General features: G+C 39.8%; 1 protein-coding gene across 3 annotated transcripts in view; it reads right to left on the reverse strand.

The window, feature by feature from the left end:
• The window catches only part of GK (glycerol kinase), a 37,150-nt gene extending 25,310 nt beyond the window's left edge, over window positions 1-11,840 (reverse strand). For all 3 annotated transcript variants that reach the window (XM_082481361.1, XM_082481360.1, XM_082481359.1), the window contains exons 1-6: window positions 11,691-11,840; window positions 3,848-3,921; window positions 3,089-3,195; window positions 2,437-2,514; window positions 1,349-1,428; window positions 201-338 (exon numbers count right to left, since the gene is read on the reverse strand). In XM_082481361.1, coding sequence (XP_082337487.1) covers window positions 201-338; window positions 1,349-1,428; window positions 2,437-2,514; window positions 3,089-3,195; window positions 3,848-3,921; window positions 11,691-11,768 — 555 coding nt within the window. In that variant the 5' untranslated portion in view covers window positions 11,769-11,840. The remainder of the gene's footprint in view (window positions 1-200; window positions 339-1,348; window positions 1,429-2,436; window positions 2,515-3,088; window positions 3,196-3,847; window positions 3,922-11,690) is intronic.
• Between the last annotated feature and the right edge of the window lie 3,430 nt (window positions 11,841-15,270).

Below are 15,270 nucleotides of genomic sequence, written 5' to 3' on the forward strand. Positions count from 1 at the left end.
ATAACCATATAAAATAAGATAGTGATACAGGGACAGTAAAAGTTCATCTTGGAAGGAACTTTAATGGAATTTCATTAGTGGCTTTTATTGACGTCACTGTGTGATCAGTAGGCATCATGTGTCATAGTACTTTGCACAAGAACTTGTGTCATACGGAAATTCGTTTTAAAAAGAGTGACAATAAATTCACAAATACATACCCATATAAGCCATGAATCGATAGTCCCAAACATAGCTCTTCCATCATCAACTGCTTGCCTAATCTCTTCCACATTATCCAAAAGCCATCGAAGTTTCACCGCACTAAAATAAGTGCTAAGTGGAAGACCAGTCCTAAACTGTAAAATAACAAACCCAAACATTTAAACACCATCCAAGTATTTTTTCCATGAATATTATAGTTGTGTATAAAAATGGTGATACTAAGTGAAAAAAAAAAGACAGAAAACTCAGAAATTACACAAACTTGTTATTTAAATAAGTACTAAGTATACAATACACAAGTCTGAAAATATCAAAACCAAATGACGAGTGCATTAATGGACAAAGATCAAAGCTGATCTAAATGCAGTTCAAAGACCATTTATGTGGAAATAGTTGTTTGCAGAAGTCCTGTCTTATCTAGGATATCTCCATATGACTAGACAGCAAGTAATGACAACAAAAATAAGCACCATGACACATGAAAGAAGGAATTTGTATTCTACTAGAACTTAAAAGTCAAATAAGTTTATATGCTCTTTGACATCCATTTCCTGCCTAGAGGAAAACATATAATATATAAAATATATAATATTTATACAATCAATCAAGGAAAATATAAACCAAAGAATTATGACACCTTTTTGCAAGCATTTATTTTCCAAATTGTTATATATATACACCCATATTAAAAAAAAAAAAAATTCTCCTTATAAATTATCTTCAGATTTGTCGCAATTAGTTTCAATATTAAGGCATAAGATGAGAAAGATTCATATATTTCACATCAATAAATTATTTTCCAAACAGTTTTTTTCTACTTGCTCTTCATTTTTGTGTGTGATGTTTACTTATCATTGGATAGGTAGCACATGATTAAGTCTCACTAACAATTACTCATTTAATTTCTCTAGTGAGATATGTAAGGAGTGTTAACCACTTATTTTGAGGAAAATAAACATTTTCCAGTCTCAGATAGGTCTATAGTACTATGTATATTGTTTTATTATTTGACAAGCTAAGGAAAGACTAGAAGCTACAACTGACTGACTTTTTGGGGGAAATTTTAAGCACACATCTGCAAAACATTATATACTGTAGCAATAAGAGTTCAGCTACTAGTTAAATGTTCTGGAATATCTCTTACCTTAAAATAGGCTTTGTTCTTTCCTGGAATTCTTTTAAGAAGTCGTTCAACTGTTGACTGGGTTCTCAGGTCAAGCCACACTAAGAACAGGAACAAAATTAACCAATAACTGATTTAATGCACGAAAAGGGACATGTACAGGCTGCTTCTACAAAACTAGAGCTCTTGCCAGTAAATTCCTGTCTTTTTTTTTAGCTTTTCATGTAGTTGAAAGAATATTGCACTACCATTGTATTTTAAATGCACTGTTGTTAAAATTAAAAATGGTTAGATAAACTCATTTGATTTAGAGGAACAAATTATTTGAGAAATCAAACAGGATTTTCCACATAATAGGATATATACTTTTCTCTATCAGAGCATAAGCAAACGACTAACACTACTTTGTTTACAGCAGATGACTGTCATTAAACTAAGAGGTTAAAACAAATAGCAGGTTGATTATTTACTATTCCTATGAAAACTTTGAACTAAAGTGCAATGTCAGAGTTATCAAGGTACAGCTGAACTTAAGATAAACCCATTAACAACATATATTTGAATATAGAAGAGTCTTATTTTTTTCAGTGATACTATACTAAACTAAATCTGGCACTTGACATGACCTAAAAGAGCAAATCTAGACAATTGCTGTTTCTCAGCTGACATAATCTGAACAGCCACGGTAAATTAAAAATAAAATTCCAAATCAGTAAGCATTCGTTAAACCTCCTTAACACGTTTTTCCTTTAAAGTTAAATCAATAGCATCCTGAAAATTTAGTAAGCTTCTTCACTTAAAAGAAAGTGATTGGGCATAAGTCAGAGCTTCATTACATGCCAGGGATGTACAAAACCCCACAAGAACATTGTTTTTTGTTAAAAGCCCCTAAACCAATTTATTAACTATTAAGTAATAATTTTAACAGAATAGATTTTTTTTTAAATTGCACTGGTGTAGACAAACACACATCTTATGACACAGATATCAAAAAATCAAAGAAGTTAGTAAGCTAGGCCACAACGAGATCTGCACAGGAAACTAGGAAAGAATTTTTCTACAACACATTCATTTTATGATATTACGTATTCAGAAAATACAGTAGTTACCAATAGCATTATAAAGAGGTTCTCCAGTTGTCTTGTCCCAAACCACTGTTGTTTCTCTCTGATTGCTGACTCCAATGGCTTCAGGACAAAATAGAAAGAAGTATCCTTTTCAGAAGGTTTGTTTTCCCCTTTTGGGGGGTGAGGGAGGGAAGGGAGAGGTAGAGAGGATGGAGGAACAGGTAAGGAGAAGAGGAAAGTAAATGGGAAATAAAAAGCTTCCAACTTTTTCATATTATAATCTAGAAACAGTACTTCTAAAAATTCATTCAACTTTTGCTGTTTAACCAACGTGCTCTAAATATTTTTATTTTTTTTTTGCCATAAACTGACAGCAACAACACTGACAGGGAAACTAGTTTTTCCCAGTAAGTCCTAATTTAGATTTCAGAATTTATTCATTCATCACTTGTCTCTGGGATTTTGCAAGATTAGGTTAAGTCTACTTTGTAAATTTTGCTTTGCTAATATACATGAAGGATGTATTTTCTCATTATTCCGCCCAAACCAAGAACTCTCAATTCCAATTTAACATTTCCTCTGAGGCCAGCACATGCTGCCACCTTTCTATTTATTGACCTAAAAACTAGCGAATCTGACTTGGTCAACCATAAGTATGTTAAAGCCCCCAGTTGCACTTAAGTACTAGGAATACCTTTTATGTTAGTGATGTCTATGTTCAGTTGTTGCAGTTTCTCACAGGTCTTTTCCACACATTCATGGACAGACTTTAATATTTCTTTCGGATCTTGTTCTACCCATCTTTAACAAACAGTAAACACCAGTTAATAGAAAGACAAAAAAATACATTTAGAGAAAAAAAGAAATTCTAGTCTGAAAAATTAGCTGAGCATTTTAACACAATTGTAACTACAAAGTATGTTTTACATATCTAGAAAAAGTGTTATGAATTTCAAACACTTTTAAAACAGTAAGCTGTATTTTCAAAACAAAACCATCTGCAGAAAACAAAGACTTTGTTTTATTCTATACAGAGAGCTTTGGCTGCAAATGGTAGGTCAGTTAAGAACAAACAAATGAAAAAAAAAACCAAACACCTCAGAGAACAAACTAAGTCATTTCTATGGACTAAGCCAAAGACTATGACTAAATTGTAAAAATGACCATCTTTACCACTTTAAATGAGACTTTATGTCTCATTTAAACTTTCGTTTTCAACTTTAAATATCTTAATGAGTGGTCAAACACTAAGTATTTTTAGTTTACATTACTCAAGTGCACACACCAAACACCCAATGTGGGTTTGTTTTATGCCATTTCTCCTACCACACAGTTTTTTATAGCAGATTCTATGTTCTTAATAATTATTGATCAACTTCAGTTTTGGTCACTCATAGAAAAAAAATGCATAAGCCAAAATGTTCACAAACAAAAAACCACAGAAAATTCATACCCTTCTTTAGGGAATTTCTGCTGTATCTCAACTTGATGATGACTCAAGAGCTCTGCTGTTTTTGCATTAAAAACCTGCAAATAAATTACACAATGTCATTTTCTATGAATACAGAAGCTTAAACAACAATAAATTAACTTTTTTTTTTCAACAAATAAAGTGCCTTGATAACTGAAAGTTATTTTCTATAATCAACCCAAATATCCATATAACCTGGGTTCAGATATATGAATTTTTGCAATTAAGGTGAGCGAAGAATACTTTGCTGACAATTATAACTGCTTTTTTACCTTGATGGATTAGGAAAGAAACATATTTTTTTCTTGTGGAAGTTGTAGAACTTGAACTAATGATGCATTTTAGAACATATCTCTCGGTAAAATGTCCACTGCTGGCTATAACAACATTTCTTTAGTTCCTGCTCCAATACTCTAATGTCAGAGCTATAACTATTCTTGGGTTAGCTCACTTTTTGGAAGAGTGACTTTAAGAAACAGACAATCACATGTAGTTTAGAAATCACAGAAGGGACCAAACTGTGAAGAAAGAAAAAGCTTCTAGGCAGAACCCATTTGTTTCAAAACAAACTACAAATACAGAGCTCATGAACAATCTGACAAGAAAAGAGCATCACTGAAGCAACACAATACATTAAAAAAGAGAACATGCAGAAAAATGACTTAGATTTGGATATAATACAATAAAAACCAGCAGAGTAGAGAATCCTGAGGACTATACTAATGGCTGTTCTTAAGGAATTATAAGTTAGAGGCTCTGTCTTGCAGTAGAAGCTCAGCTAGAATACACAGAGATCTTCATTAACCATCAGTGGTCTGTTTCCAAAAGTAATCTACTGTGGCCAATCTAAGATGACATCTAGTAAAACATCCAACTTAATTGCACAATGAGTAAGCCAGCGTAACTGACTGGGCAATGAACACGTTCCTGTGAAAATGGCTCTTTCTCACTAGCACAATGCAGAATCTCTTGTTTGAAGAATGTTCTCAGATCTACAAAGTAAAATCTAACAACAGACTCAGATGAACTGCGGAACATTCCAGAAGGACACCATCCTATTTTTTTGTGGCAAGCAGAAGAGGGTCAGATTTAGAAACCACTCTCGTGCCAAGGGTAAAAAATTCAGGAATACTCTTCAGGATACAACTGAATCTTTTCTAGACTTCCTTGGTAATGCTCTCTTCTCATTCCACAAATTTTAGGAATTTCTCTTAAAGCTTTTAATCCTAAACTCTTGATTTAATTTAGATAATACAGTTTACTCTGAAACTATTCTGAGAAGAAACAGATGAAGTTCTGATTATCCAGTTTCTTTGAAACCTTATCTTTAAAGTGAAACTTTGAAGTTTAGAAACATTCTAGTTACATATTACAATAATAGAATAATTCAGGCTGAAGGGGACCTTGATAGATCTCTAGTACAACCTCCTGCTCCAAGCAGGGTCAGCTATGAGATTAGACCAGGTTGCTCAAGGACTTTATCTAGGCAGGTTTTGAAAACCTCCAAGGATGGAAACAGCACAACCTCTCTGGGAAATACTAAATCTAATTTTCCCCATCCCTTTTTTAGAAATCTTAAAAAGGTACATTTGTTGTTTTCTGTTATCAGTTGGAAAGCTTACCTAAAAAAAGCACCACTGCATTCTTTTTACCACATTTACTTATCTGTGTTTCATCTAGCAGCTCAGGCTTGCTTGACACAGAGCTATCCTAATAAAAGGGTACATGCTGTCATTACTACATGTTTGGAAGGAACTAGTATAATGGGATATGGGTCTTAAAACACTATGTGACATAGTTAATAGGAGAGATTAAGCTTTGCATGTAAGCAGCAAGGTTTTTTTACTTGAAAATGCCTTTCTGACAAAAGCATAGTAACATTTACTAAGATTTTATTATAAAGATAGAAGACTTTTTGTTGAACCTGTATATATCTGACCTACTAACAATGTTAAATAACATTCAGTAATCATTCACCATTAATCATTCAGTATTCCTTGAAACAAAGCAATGCATAAAGATTCCTACCGTTAGCAGGGAATAAATACATATGCAATTAGACAAGGTTATTCTTTGAACCTGGAGTGTGCAACCCACAGATAATAAGGGGTGAAGCTCTGGCACAGCAAGGCTATTTGCCTCCTTCTAAGCAAGCTGTTCTAACAGCAATAAATTCTCAACAGAAACGATAACACTACAAATGCATAGATTTTTTTCATGCCCATAGAGAAGTAGGTAAACGTGCTCTCCTAATCCATCACGAAGAAAACCGCAAGCTTCTGACATCCTCAACAAAAGCTGCAGACACTCCCTGTACCTCAGGGCAAGGGATTAAAAACTTTCACTGAGAACAATACCATGTTCTACAGTGATAAACAGAATTTTGATACACGAAAGGACGCCAAACATAAATGGGTCATTACAATTAATCCTAGATTATATACAAAGTAGGGAATAAGTGGAACAAATGGGACCTCCCCTTCTTCCTTGTGCCCCCTCCCCCTGCAAGAAAAATCCCATCTGTTGCCAAACAAACCCAAAACAGTCCTTGTTTTCCTCTGACAGTGATGAGAGAAAAATAGGTGACAATAAGTACAAGTAATTCAGATAAGGTCAATATATTCCTGTTGAAACTGGTTTGAAGTGTATTTCTGTCACTGCTTTCCTTTCATATTCATTAAGAACTAGTTCCAGTTTATGATACTGATCTCTCACTTTTGGGGGGGGGGAGGGGGGAAGAGAGGAAGTCAGTTTTGATTTAATTGTATCAGCAGCAGTGACAAAATAATTGTCTAGGCCATTTGGACATGTGGAGCTATCTTGAACAGATATGATTTGATGAAAGACAGTGAAAACCACCAGATATATACTGAATTCTCTGATGAGAGATTAAAGAAAAGGAATAAATAACACCCTCCTTCCACTCCCAACAAATTATCATACAAAGAATTAGAGCTTGAGCCTTGACTCTCGGAGTGAAGGAAGACTTACTTAGCTATGCTGTATGTAAGCAAGCAGGCAAGCACAAGGGCTGATCACTTAATTCAAGTTCTTTATAGGGTCTCTAATAACATGACATCATAGGAAGGGGTGCAAACAGTTGCATGCTTTTGTATTGAGTCTTTATCATTTCATGGAAAAGATCAATCAGTTGTAACAATTTTCAAAGAATGAAAAGAAAAATGAGACAAACAGAAACACGAGGCTCATAGAAATGATTCCTGAAGCTGTGCAGCTGAAAAGACAATAGTGAAAACATAATTTTAGAAGTAACTTTTCATGACTCTCAAGCTTTGCCATGTAACTGCCTGCAGAAAAGCTACTTCTGTTAACTTATGTTGTATCTTCATGAGTTTCTGTTAAGCTGGAACAGCTATGGCTTTGCAGGCAAACAAGCTCAGAGCTGGAGTTCTGAAATTGCATTGTAATCAACCCAACTGGGGGAAGGATGACAGACGAACAATAATTCCATCTTGAGCATTTAACTAGGATTAGCAGGGAGCCAGAATTTATGAATACGCAGTTTAACAAGTCTTCTAGAAATTATCTTGCTTGGAAGGCTCCTGATGAACAGACCTCCCTCCCCCCTTAAGGACGTGCTTATAATTATGGGAATAAAAAGCAAAAATAAAATATATTTTAAGTGATAAAAGCTAAGAGTTAGGGGAAAATGGAAGTATTTGCAATATTTTTAACCCTTCTTGTTAGCTATACAATCAAGTTTTGCTTTTTTCCCAAAATGTCATGTTACTTCAGTAAAGGGGTGAAATGGATTCCCCTCTGGAGGATAAGCTCAATGGGTACTAAGTTTTTCCTTGTCTAAAACCAATTTTTGTTTACTGTAAAGAATGCTCACAGTGTGATATAACTTTATTTGAATGTTTCCTCTCAAAATGAAGTAAAGGAAGAAAGAAACAGTCTACTGAGGTGGAAAAAACATGTCTGTGGCTGACTGACAAACCTAGACCTTGAAGTACTGTATATGTATTTCCCTGCATGTGTACTTCACTGAATATTTCAGTTCTTGCTGTTCCTGGATAAATGCCAGAAAGACTTTACCCAGCAAATACCTCGCAAGAGATCAGGCAGGGGTTCAGCTGGCCACTAGTTCCTGCTCCCAAGACTTTTGGCAAAAGAAGTTACAGTGGACTTTTTTGATACAATTCTTGAATAAAATAAAATGGAACGTGAGACATAGAAGTATTTGATGAAAATATTTGGCAAAACATCTGGAATAGAATTTAGTCATGTGGGTACACTTGTTTAGCCTGCTCAATTTATGTTCCTGATTGATATCTTTAAGAAAATGAGCCTTAAGCAATTGCAGTGGCAATTAAACACTTCGCTCTCCCTGACAACTCTGAATCTGTTGTCCAGGTTCAACCCAACTTAACAGAAAAGTTGAGATCTCAAAAATAATTACAGTTTATTTTGCAAAAGCAAGTAGCTTAGCAAAGAAAATATCCAAATTAGGGTCCCCAGATGGCAAAACTACAGCATAAGCTAAAACTGTATGTGTATTGTGTGTGAGAGGCAAGGATGAATAAGGAGCAATAGTAACAGAAATGCACCTAAGTTCTGGTGCTTCTTTATTGTCTATGCTCATACAGCCTCATTCATGTAAGCAGGAGAATCTCTCAGAACTTGTGTCCATACACAGAATAATTAATTCTGGAAGGCATCTCTGGAAGCCATCTAGCCCAACCCACTGCTCAGGTGAGCCTAAATTTAAAGTTAGACCAGGTTGTCCAAGGGCCTTTTCTAGTCAGGTGTTGAGTATCTGCAAGGATGGAAATTCCACAGGCTTTCTGGGCCCCTGATCCGGAGCCCCTCATAGTGAAACACTTCCTGACATCTATTTGAAACTTCACTGGCCGCAACTTGCGTTCATTGCCTGTTGTCTTTTTCCATCCACAGCTGAGAAAAGGCTAGTTCTGTGTTCTCTACAAACTGTGGTTAGACAGCTCAAGATACCCCCTTAAAACTTCCCTGTGAAACAACCCCTGATCTCCCAGCCTCTCCTTGCATGCCTCGTGCTGCAGTACATTGATCATGTTAGTGACACTCTGCTCGATGATATCCAGTTCCTCAGACTTTCTTCCTCTGAGGGAACCAAAACCAGATACAGTGTTCTCGATGCTACCCCAAAGTGCCACAGAGAAGGCAATAATTACTTCCTTGATCTGCAGTCTGCACTTTTCTTAACGTGGTTAATCTTCACCACCACAAGGACACACTGTTCACTTATATTCAACTTGCTGTCCACCAGGAATCTGGGTCCTCTTTCACCAAGCTGCTTCTTAGCCTTCTGTCCCAAGCGCTAAACTTTGTTGAACTTCATGAAGCTTCTGCCAGGTCCTTTCTCCAACTGGAATTCCAGTCAACTCCTCCCCCTGGTTTGTGGTCATCTGCAAACCTGAGAGGGCATTCCAACCCACCCCCCAGGCTGCTGATGAAAATACTGTGGGGTATCACCCCTTGCTACTGACTGCTGTGGAACACCACTTGTAAATTGGCCACCCGTAATTGTATACTTAGACTCTGAACTGTTGACACTACCCTTTGGCCCCAAAGGACCAGACAGTTTTTCACCGAGACATCTTTAACCTGGTGAAAATCGTACGTCTTCCATCTTAAAAAACTAGGTAACAGTTGCACTGTACTACTGAATAGGCATGTGCAAAGGAACCAACAATTTGATTTTGACTGATGACTTGGTGAAGATGAAAATTGTTGAAAGCACGAGAGGGAAAAAAATTAGATGTAGAGAGATGAGCGAGAAAGGTATGCAAAACAATTAACAAAGTAAAAGACTAAGAGGTAATAAGAGTGCTAAGGAAACAACTCAGGCAAAAAGAACATCGCGTTACATTTTGGCTTAAAACATTACAAAGCAAAGTCTTTCTTCTAACCATGGCAATATCTTTCCAACACAGAATTCTCCAGATACGTGTGTTATTACATGAATGACTGATGTGGCTTGTAGCAGATCCCTGCACACTTTGCCCTCTTCTTCCCCCCTACCCCATGTTCTAATTTAATTCAGTGGTGATGTATCTTTTTTTGCTTAAATCCACATAACTTTATCATAATAGTTTGACCACACTGCCAAGTTTGACAATGCTGTATTCTGAAACAAACTGAGAGAAACTGAAATGAATACAAGAAGAATTGAAAAGTGATGGACACAATTTTAAAAAAACTTAAGTAAAGAATTACGGCCTCTTATTTATTCGTATGAGCACCTGAATCCTCAAACAGGGAAAACATACCTCGTGTAGACAGAAAAAAACCTCCCACTGTATACAAACCATTGATGAATGCATCTAGTGCAATAAATTCCTTGTTAAAAGAACTTGTAAAAAATACTTGTAAAAAGAGCTTGAGTATAAATTTAAAGCTTGCAGTGTTTCTTCCAGTTCTACTAGTGTTATCCTTTTAAGCTAAGAAAAAAAAAAAATAACTTGGTGTACATGTAAAGCAGATAGAGTTTATCTTCAGGTGTTGCAGGGAACTTTTCCAAATTCTTTTCCAAAAAGGTCTCCTGACTGGCATTTAGGATAGCCTGCTGGTGTCATTTGTCAGTTTGGAGTTTCTCTCCACCCCTCCCAGATCTGTGTTTTGTCATTTGACAATCCCATGAAGGTCATGATATTAAGTCATAATGGTAACACAGGTCAAGAAGATATTCTAGTCTCCAGCGTTATGAAAGAAAATGCCACATGGGGGAAGCATTAAAAAAAAAAAAAAAAAAGCAAGGGCAAGCCAAAACATTCATCTTCTCTATTCCCTCCATGGTGGAAATTATTGCTAGGATCTGTCAAATTACCATGACTTACTGACTAGGCAACAGGACATTTGTAAGGATTTGCAAGCAGGCAGTTTATATAGTAAGTTTCATATATAATAACAACATTAGTTACTATCTATTGCATAATATGGAAATAACTAGATCCATAAACTAAAGGGGTTACATATATATGACTAATATATTAATCATCCCAACCTTAAACAAGGTATCTTCCTCCAGCATTTAAAGAGGACCATCTATTCGTAAGGTGTCAAAGTTCAGTCACCTCAATACCTACAGTGCACAGGATGCATTGACACTAGGGTTGTAGCCTGTGCAACTGCAGCAGTCACTCCAACAGGCCCAAGTAGGTTTTAGAGGAGAACACAGCAGAGTCATTGCATTGTTTGAACAGCAGCTAATAACAGTCACTGACCTCATACGGATCTATTTCTCCAGTGTCTGAGCACCTTGTCCATTTGATTTCACTCAGGGCGAGATACCCAACACATTTAAAACACAAACAGCTCGAAGCAGCAGGATTTTGCAGCCCCCTCAAGCAGCAGCCAGAAACGCTGGCCTCCGGCTTGCTCTGGGGCCAGGCGGGCACTGCTGGCACCGCGGCCCGGCCCGCTCTCCCCTGTTCTCCGCGGGACGGGCAGCCCTGCTCGCCTCACAGACCATCCGGAAGGCGACGGGGCTCTGATGGCCGAGGAACACCGCCGGCCGGCGGCTTTGGCACCCCCGTGTCCCCCGGCGCCCGCTTCTCCTGGCGGCGCGGCAGCCTCGGCCCGCCGGAGGGCAGAAGGATGCCGGCCCAGGGCAGGAGACGGGAACCGGGACATCGGCAGCACGGCCCTGCGCGGCCCGCTCCCCCTGCCCTTCCCCAAGGGCACAGCAGAGGCCGGAGGCACCCCGCGAAGATGCGGGAGAGGGGAGGCAGGGAAGCAGCGGCTCCCTCAGGCCGCGGGGCCGCCGCCTGCCCCCCGCACGCCTCAGCGCTCGGGGCCGCCCCAAGCCCCACGATGTGCTCACCAGGAAGCGAGTGGAGCTGGTACCCTGATCGATGGAGCCCACCAGCGGCCCCAGCACCATCCGGTCCGACGCGGCCATCAGCCCCGCTCAGCCGCCCGCCGGGTCCCCTCAAGCGATCCCTCGGCGAGCGGGTAACGGCCACGCTAACGCTCCCCAGGCAGCTCACGGCCAGCAGCGCGTGGCTGCCGGGTGAAGCCGGCGGTGGGTGGGCGGGGCAGGGGGCGCTGCCGCGCGCATTGTCAGCCCGAAGCCAATCAGCGCTCGGGGCGCGGCGGGGGCGGAGAGGCGGGGGGCGGGGCCGGGGAGCGCAGGAAGTGGGCCAGCGGCGGGGGGGAGCAGGGTGAGGCTTGGGGGGGGGATGTCACGTGACGGGCGGCACGCAGAGTTCCCCCCCCCCCTCTTTGCCCGGGAGCCCTTGGGGTGGGGGGGAGCCGTTGGGCGGGGGGGGAGGCGCGGGAAACCTGAGGTGTTTCCTGAGGGAAGAGTCCGTGTCGCTTGGCGGGGGCTGTGCGAGGCGCCCGGGTGAGCCTCCTGGACGAGGTCCCCGGGCCTCAGACGTGTGGTTGTGTGTGTCGTGCGACGGTGTTCCCCTGAGCGAAACCTGTTTCGCTTGTAATCAGGGAGAACGGAAAGAAACCCCTGCGTGGGTCCGGCCGGCTTTCCCCGGTGCCGCCGGCAGCGCTGCCGCTCTGAGGCGGGATGAGCGCTTGGGCGGTGCCAAGCCGGGGTACCCGGTGGAAATTTTCTGTTCAGAGCGAATATTGCCGCGGAGGTGTTAAAAACTGAGTCGCCATAGCCATGGCATTAGCTGAAAAACGTTAGCAGCCCCAGTTTCATCTTTCAAACCTTTATCCTGCATCAAGCAAAAATATTAACATAAAAAAAATGGGATCTTGATCCTCTTCCTTACTATGTGTTGGTAACTAGTGCTTCAAGAAAAACTGCTGGTGTTGCAAGACCCGTGATAGAATTGCAAAAGCTAATAATGCTGACTAAAGCACATGAGAAGTTACCTAGTGACACACGTTGCCAGTAAGTCAGCCCCCACAGGCGCCAGTAAATAGATTTGTCTTTGTTGTAAGTCTCCATTAGCAGTAGTTGTCCAAACTCATGGTATTTTGTCAGCATTGCTGCCTGATAAGCAAAATCTGATTGCTGGCACTTGGTAATGTTTTGCATGACATCTTAACCCAAAGCTTCAGACATACCCTTTTTTTGTTAAGCACTTGAACTGGCATTTAGGAGCCTCAGTTGGGATGTGAACAGCACTATCTGCTAGGGTGTAAGAGATAGCAAGGGATCTAGTTGCAGCCCATAATTATAAAATCTGAAATGAGACAAATACAATTTAGTAATAAGATTCATATTTTCAAGAGTGAGAGTAATGAAGCACTGGAACTGCTTACCAAACATTATGAAGGATTCTCTGTTATTCTAAAATTTTATAACGGACTGGTATTTTTTCTTAGAACTTGAGCTGTAGTTCAGAGATCAATTTGCTCAGGGACGTGCTGCAACCCATAGAGAAGGATCCACAGCAGGTCATACTAGAAGGTCATGAGGATCCCTCCTGGCTTTGCAAGAGACACCCCCCTTCTACTTTGTCAGGTTGTCACGGTGTATGCTGCAGGCAGCATGGGCAACAACCGCAGTTGACTTGAAAAGCTTATGCAAGACTAGAGCATCTCCATGTAGATTCAAGGAATTAATCTCATGGGATCTTAGTTAAGTCTGAATTCATTAGTATAATTGCTAGGGAAAGTGTGGGGTTTGTGTTATTTCTTTTGTTTCTTTTAAAAACTGCCATATGGCTGGTGTTCTGAATGTACTTTTACGCGAGATAAGATAATACTATTTTCAGAAAAACTTGAGGTCTCTCAGGATTCAAAAAGGGAGGAAGCAATATCGTGACTGATATTTATGCAAAACATGAAATACTACCACACCTATGTAAAATTTATAAAGATCACCGAGTTATAGACATTTTCTAGGAGTTGCAGATCTACTATTTTCTTGGTTATTCTTTAGCAGTGCCTGTGTATTTTCATAGACTGGGAACAGGAGGGGTGGCAACGATAGCCTGTGCCATTTTTTTAACCTTCAACAGACACACAACAAGACAGAGAGAAGAGGGAAGAATTTTGTCCAAAACTAGAAAATACAGAGTCAGGGAGAATAGCTTATTCTTCCTAGCTCATTCAACAGTGTGCTCTCCCTTCCTTTACATTTCTGTTCAGTGTTTGAAGAGAACATTTTTTTCCCCCCTGTGGTATTTATTGTACATTACATGAGCATTACTATTTGCAGAGTTATTAGTGCAGATAGTGGGCACTGTCCCAGGGAAGCTGCCTGCAGGGGAAGGAAGGGTGGAGTTGTGGCTGTACGTTTACAGTAAGATGGCGTGAGGCCATATTCTGCCGAGATAGTTTTAAAGAAATTAGTTTCCTTTAAAGGAAGGAGCATGGATATCTGTGTGGACTAACTTCTGCTTCTGGCTCAGATGTTGCTAAGGCAATTCTACACAATGCAGCTTAAGTTGTTAGCTATTCTATTCCCCAACTGAAGAACATACAAAGTGGGAAAAAAAAATATAATTAAGCTCATACCTAGCAAGTGCTGGTTGGGAGCCTTGTATATATTATTCATGATAAAAGGAGAGATTTTGGAAGTTAGATATACTTACTATAACAATATTGAGCCTGGCAGAAATAATGGAGGCTCCCAATTAATTTGGAGAACTTTATGACAACGAAGTTGAATTTAGTTTTCCAAAATACTGCATTTGTGAAGATGGCGCTTGTTTTCAACTGCCTGTGCAATGTGAATTCCTGCAAACGGTGCTTGTATTCCACATGCAGCTTTTTGAACTCTTGCTCTGCTGACTGAACTCGAATGGAAGTTTTCTCCACCTCTGTGTATAGCCCCGCTGTTTTTTTGGATATTTTAAGGTAGTGAACACATTTGAAACACTTTCATTAAGCACATAAATATTTACAATGCATTTTTCAGAGACAACATAATGCGGTTCCTAAAGAACTATTTTTAATAGTAAATAAATCCTTTTGGTTTGCTTTTGGTTTGGTTTGTTTTTTTTTTTTTTTTGTTTTGGGGTTGTTTTTTTTTTTCCATCTCAGCAGAGTGGAGGGATGTTGGTAATTACATTCTGCTCTTTCCGGCTGATTCTTTTTTATTGACCTCAAGTTAAGGACAAAATGTGACTGTGTCAGGCTACTCCAAACATGTGATACAGTGTGAATTAAAGAGTGGATGCCAGAGGTCCCCATGTCTTTCCCTTCTGCCTCTTAGTGGCAGAGGGGGCTTGGCAGTTGAATCCTACTCTTCCTTACTGATGTCTGATCTTGGTGTTCCCCTAGGAACAGCTGAAGGCAAATATTTTGAACTAGCCTGGAACAGGTGTAGGTATAAAGTCTACAGTGTGCCAGGATAACAGGTCACGCTGTCACATACACCCTTTCGCCTACTGGGAAGATGAGTGGTGTGTGTGAGAGTGCATATCCCTGCACATGTGCATAAATTCAGTCTCTCTCTCTGGCTCAGAGAGAGAGATCATGACCTTGGC

This window comes from Vanellus vanellus, assembly GCF_965231255.1.
Source record: "Vanellus vanellus genome assembly, chromosome: 1".
In the NCBI taxonomy this organism is placed as follows: Eukaryota; Metazoa; Chordata; class Aves; order Charadriiformes; family Charadriidae; genus Vanellus; species Vanellus vanellus.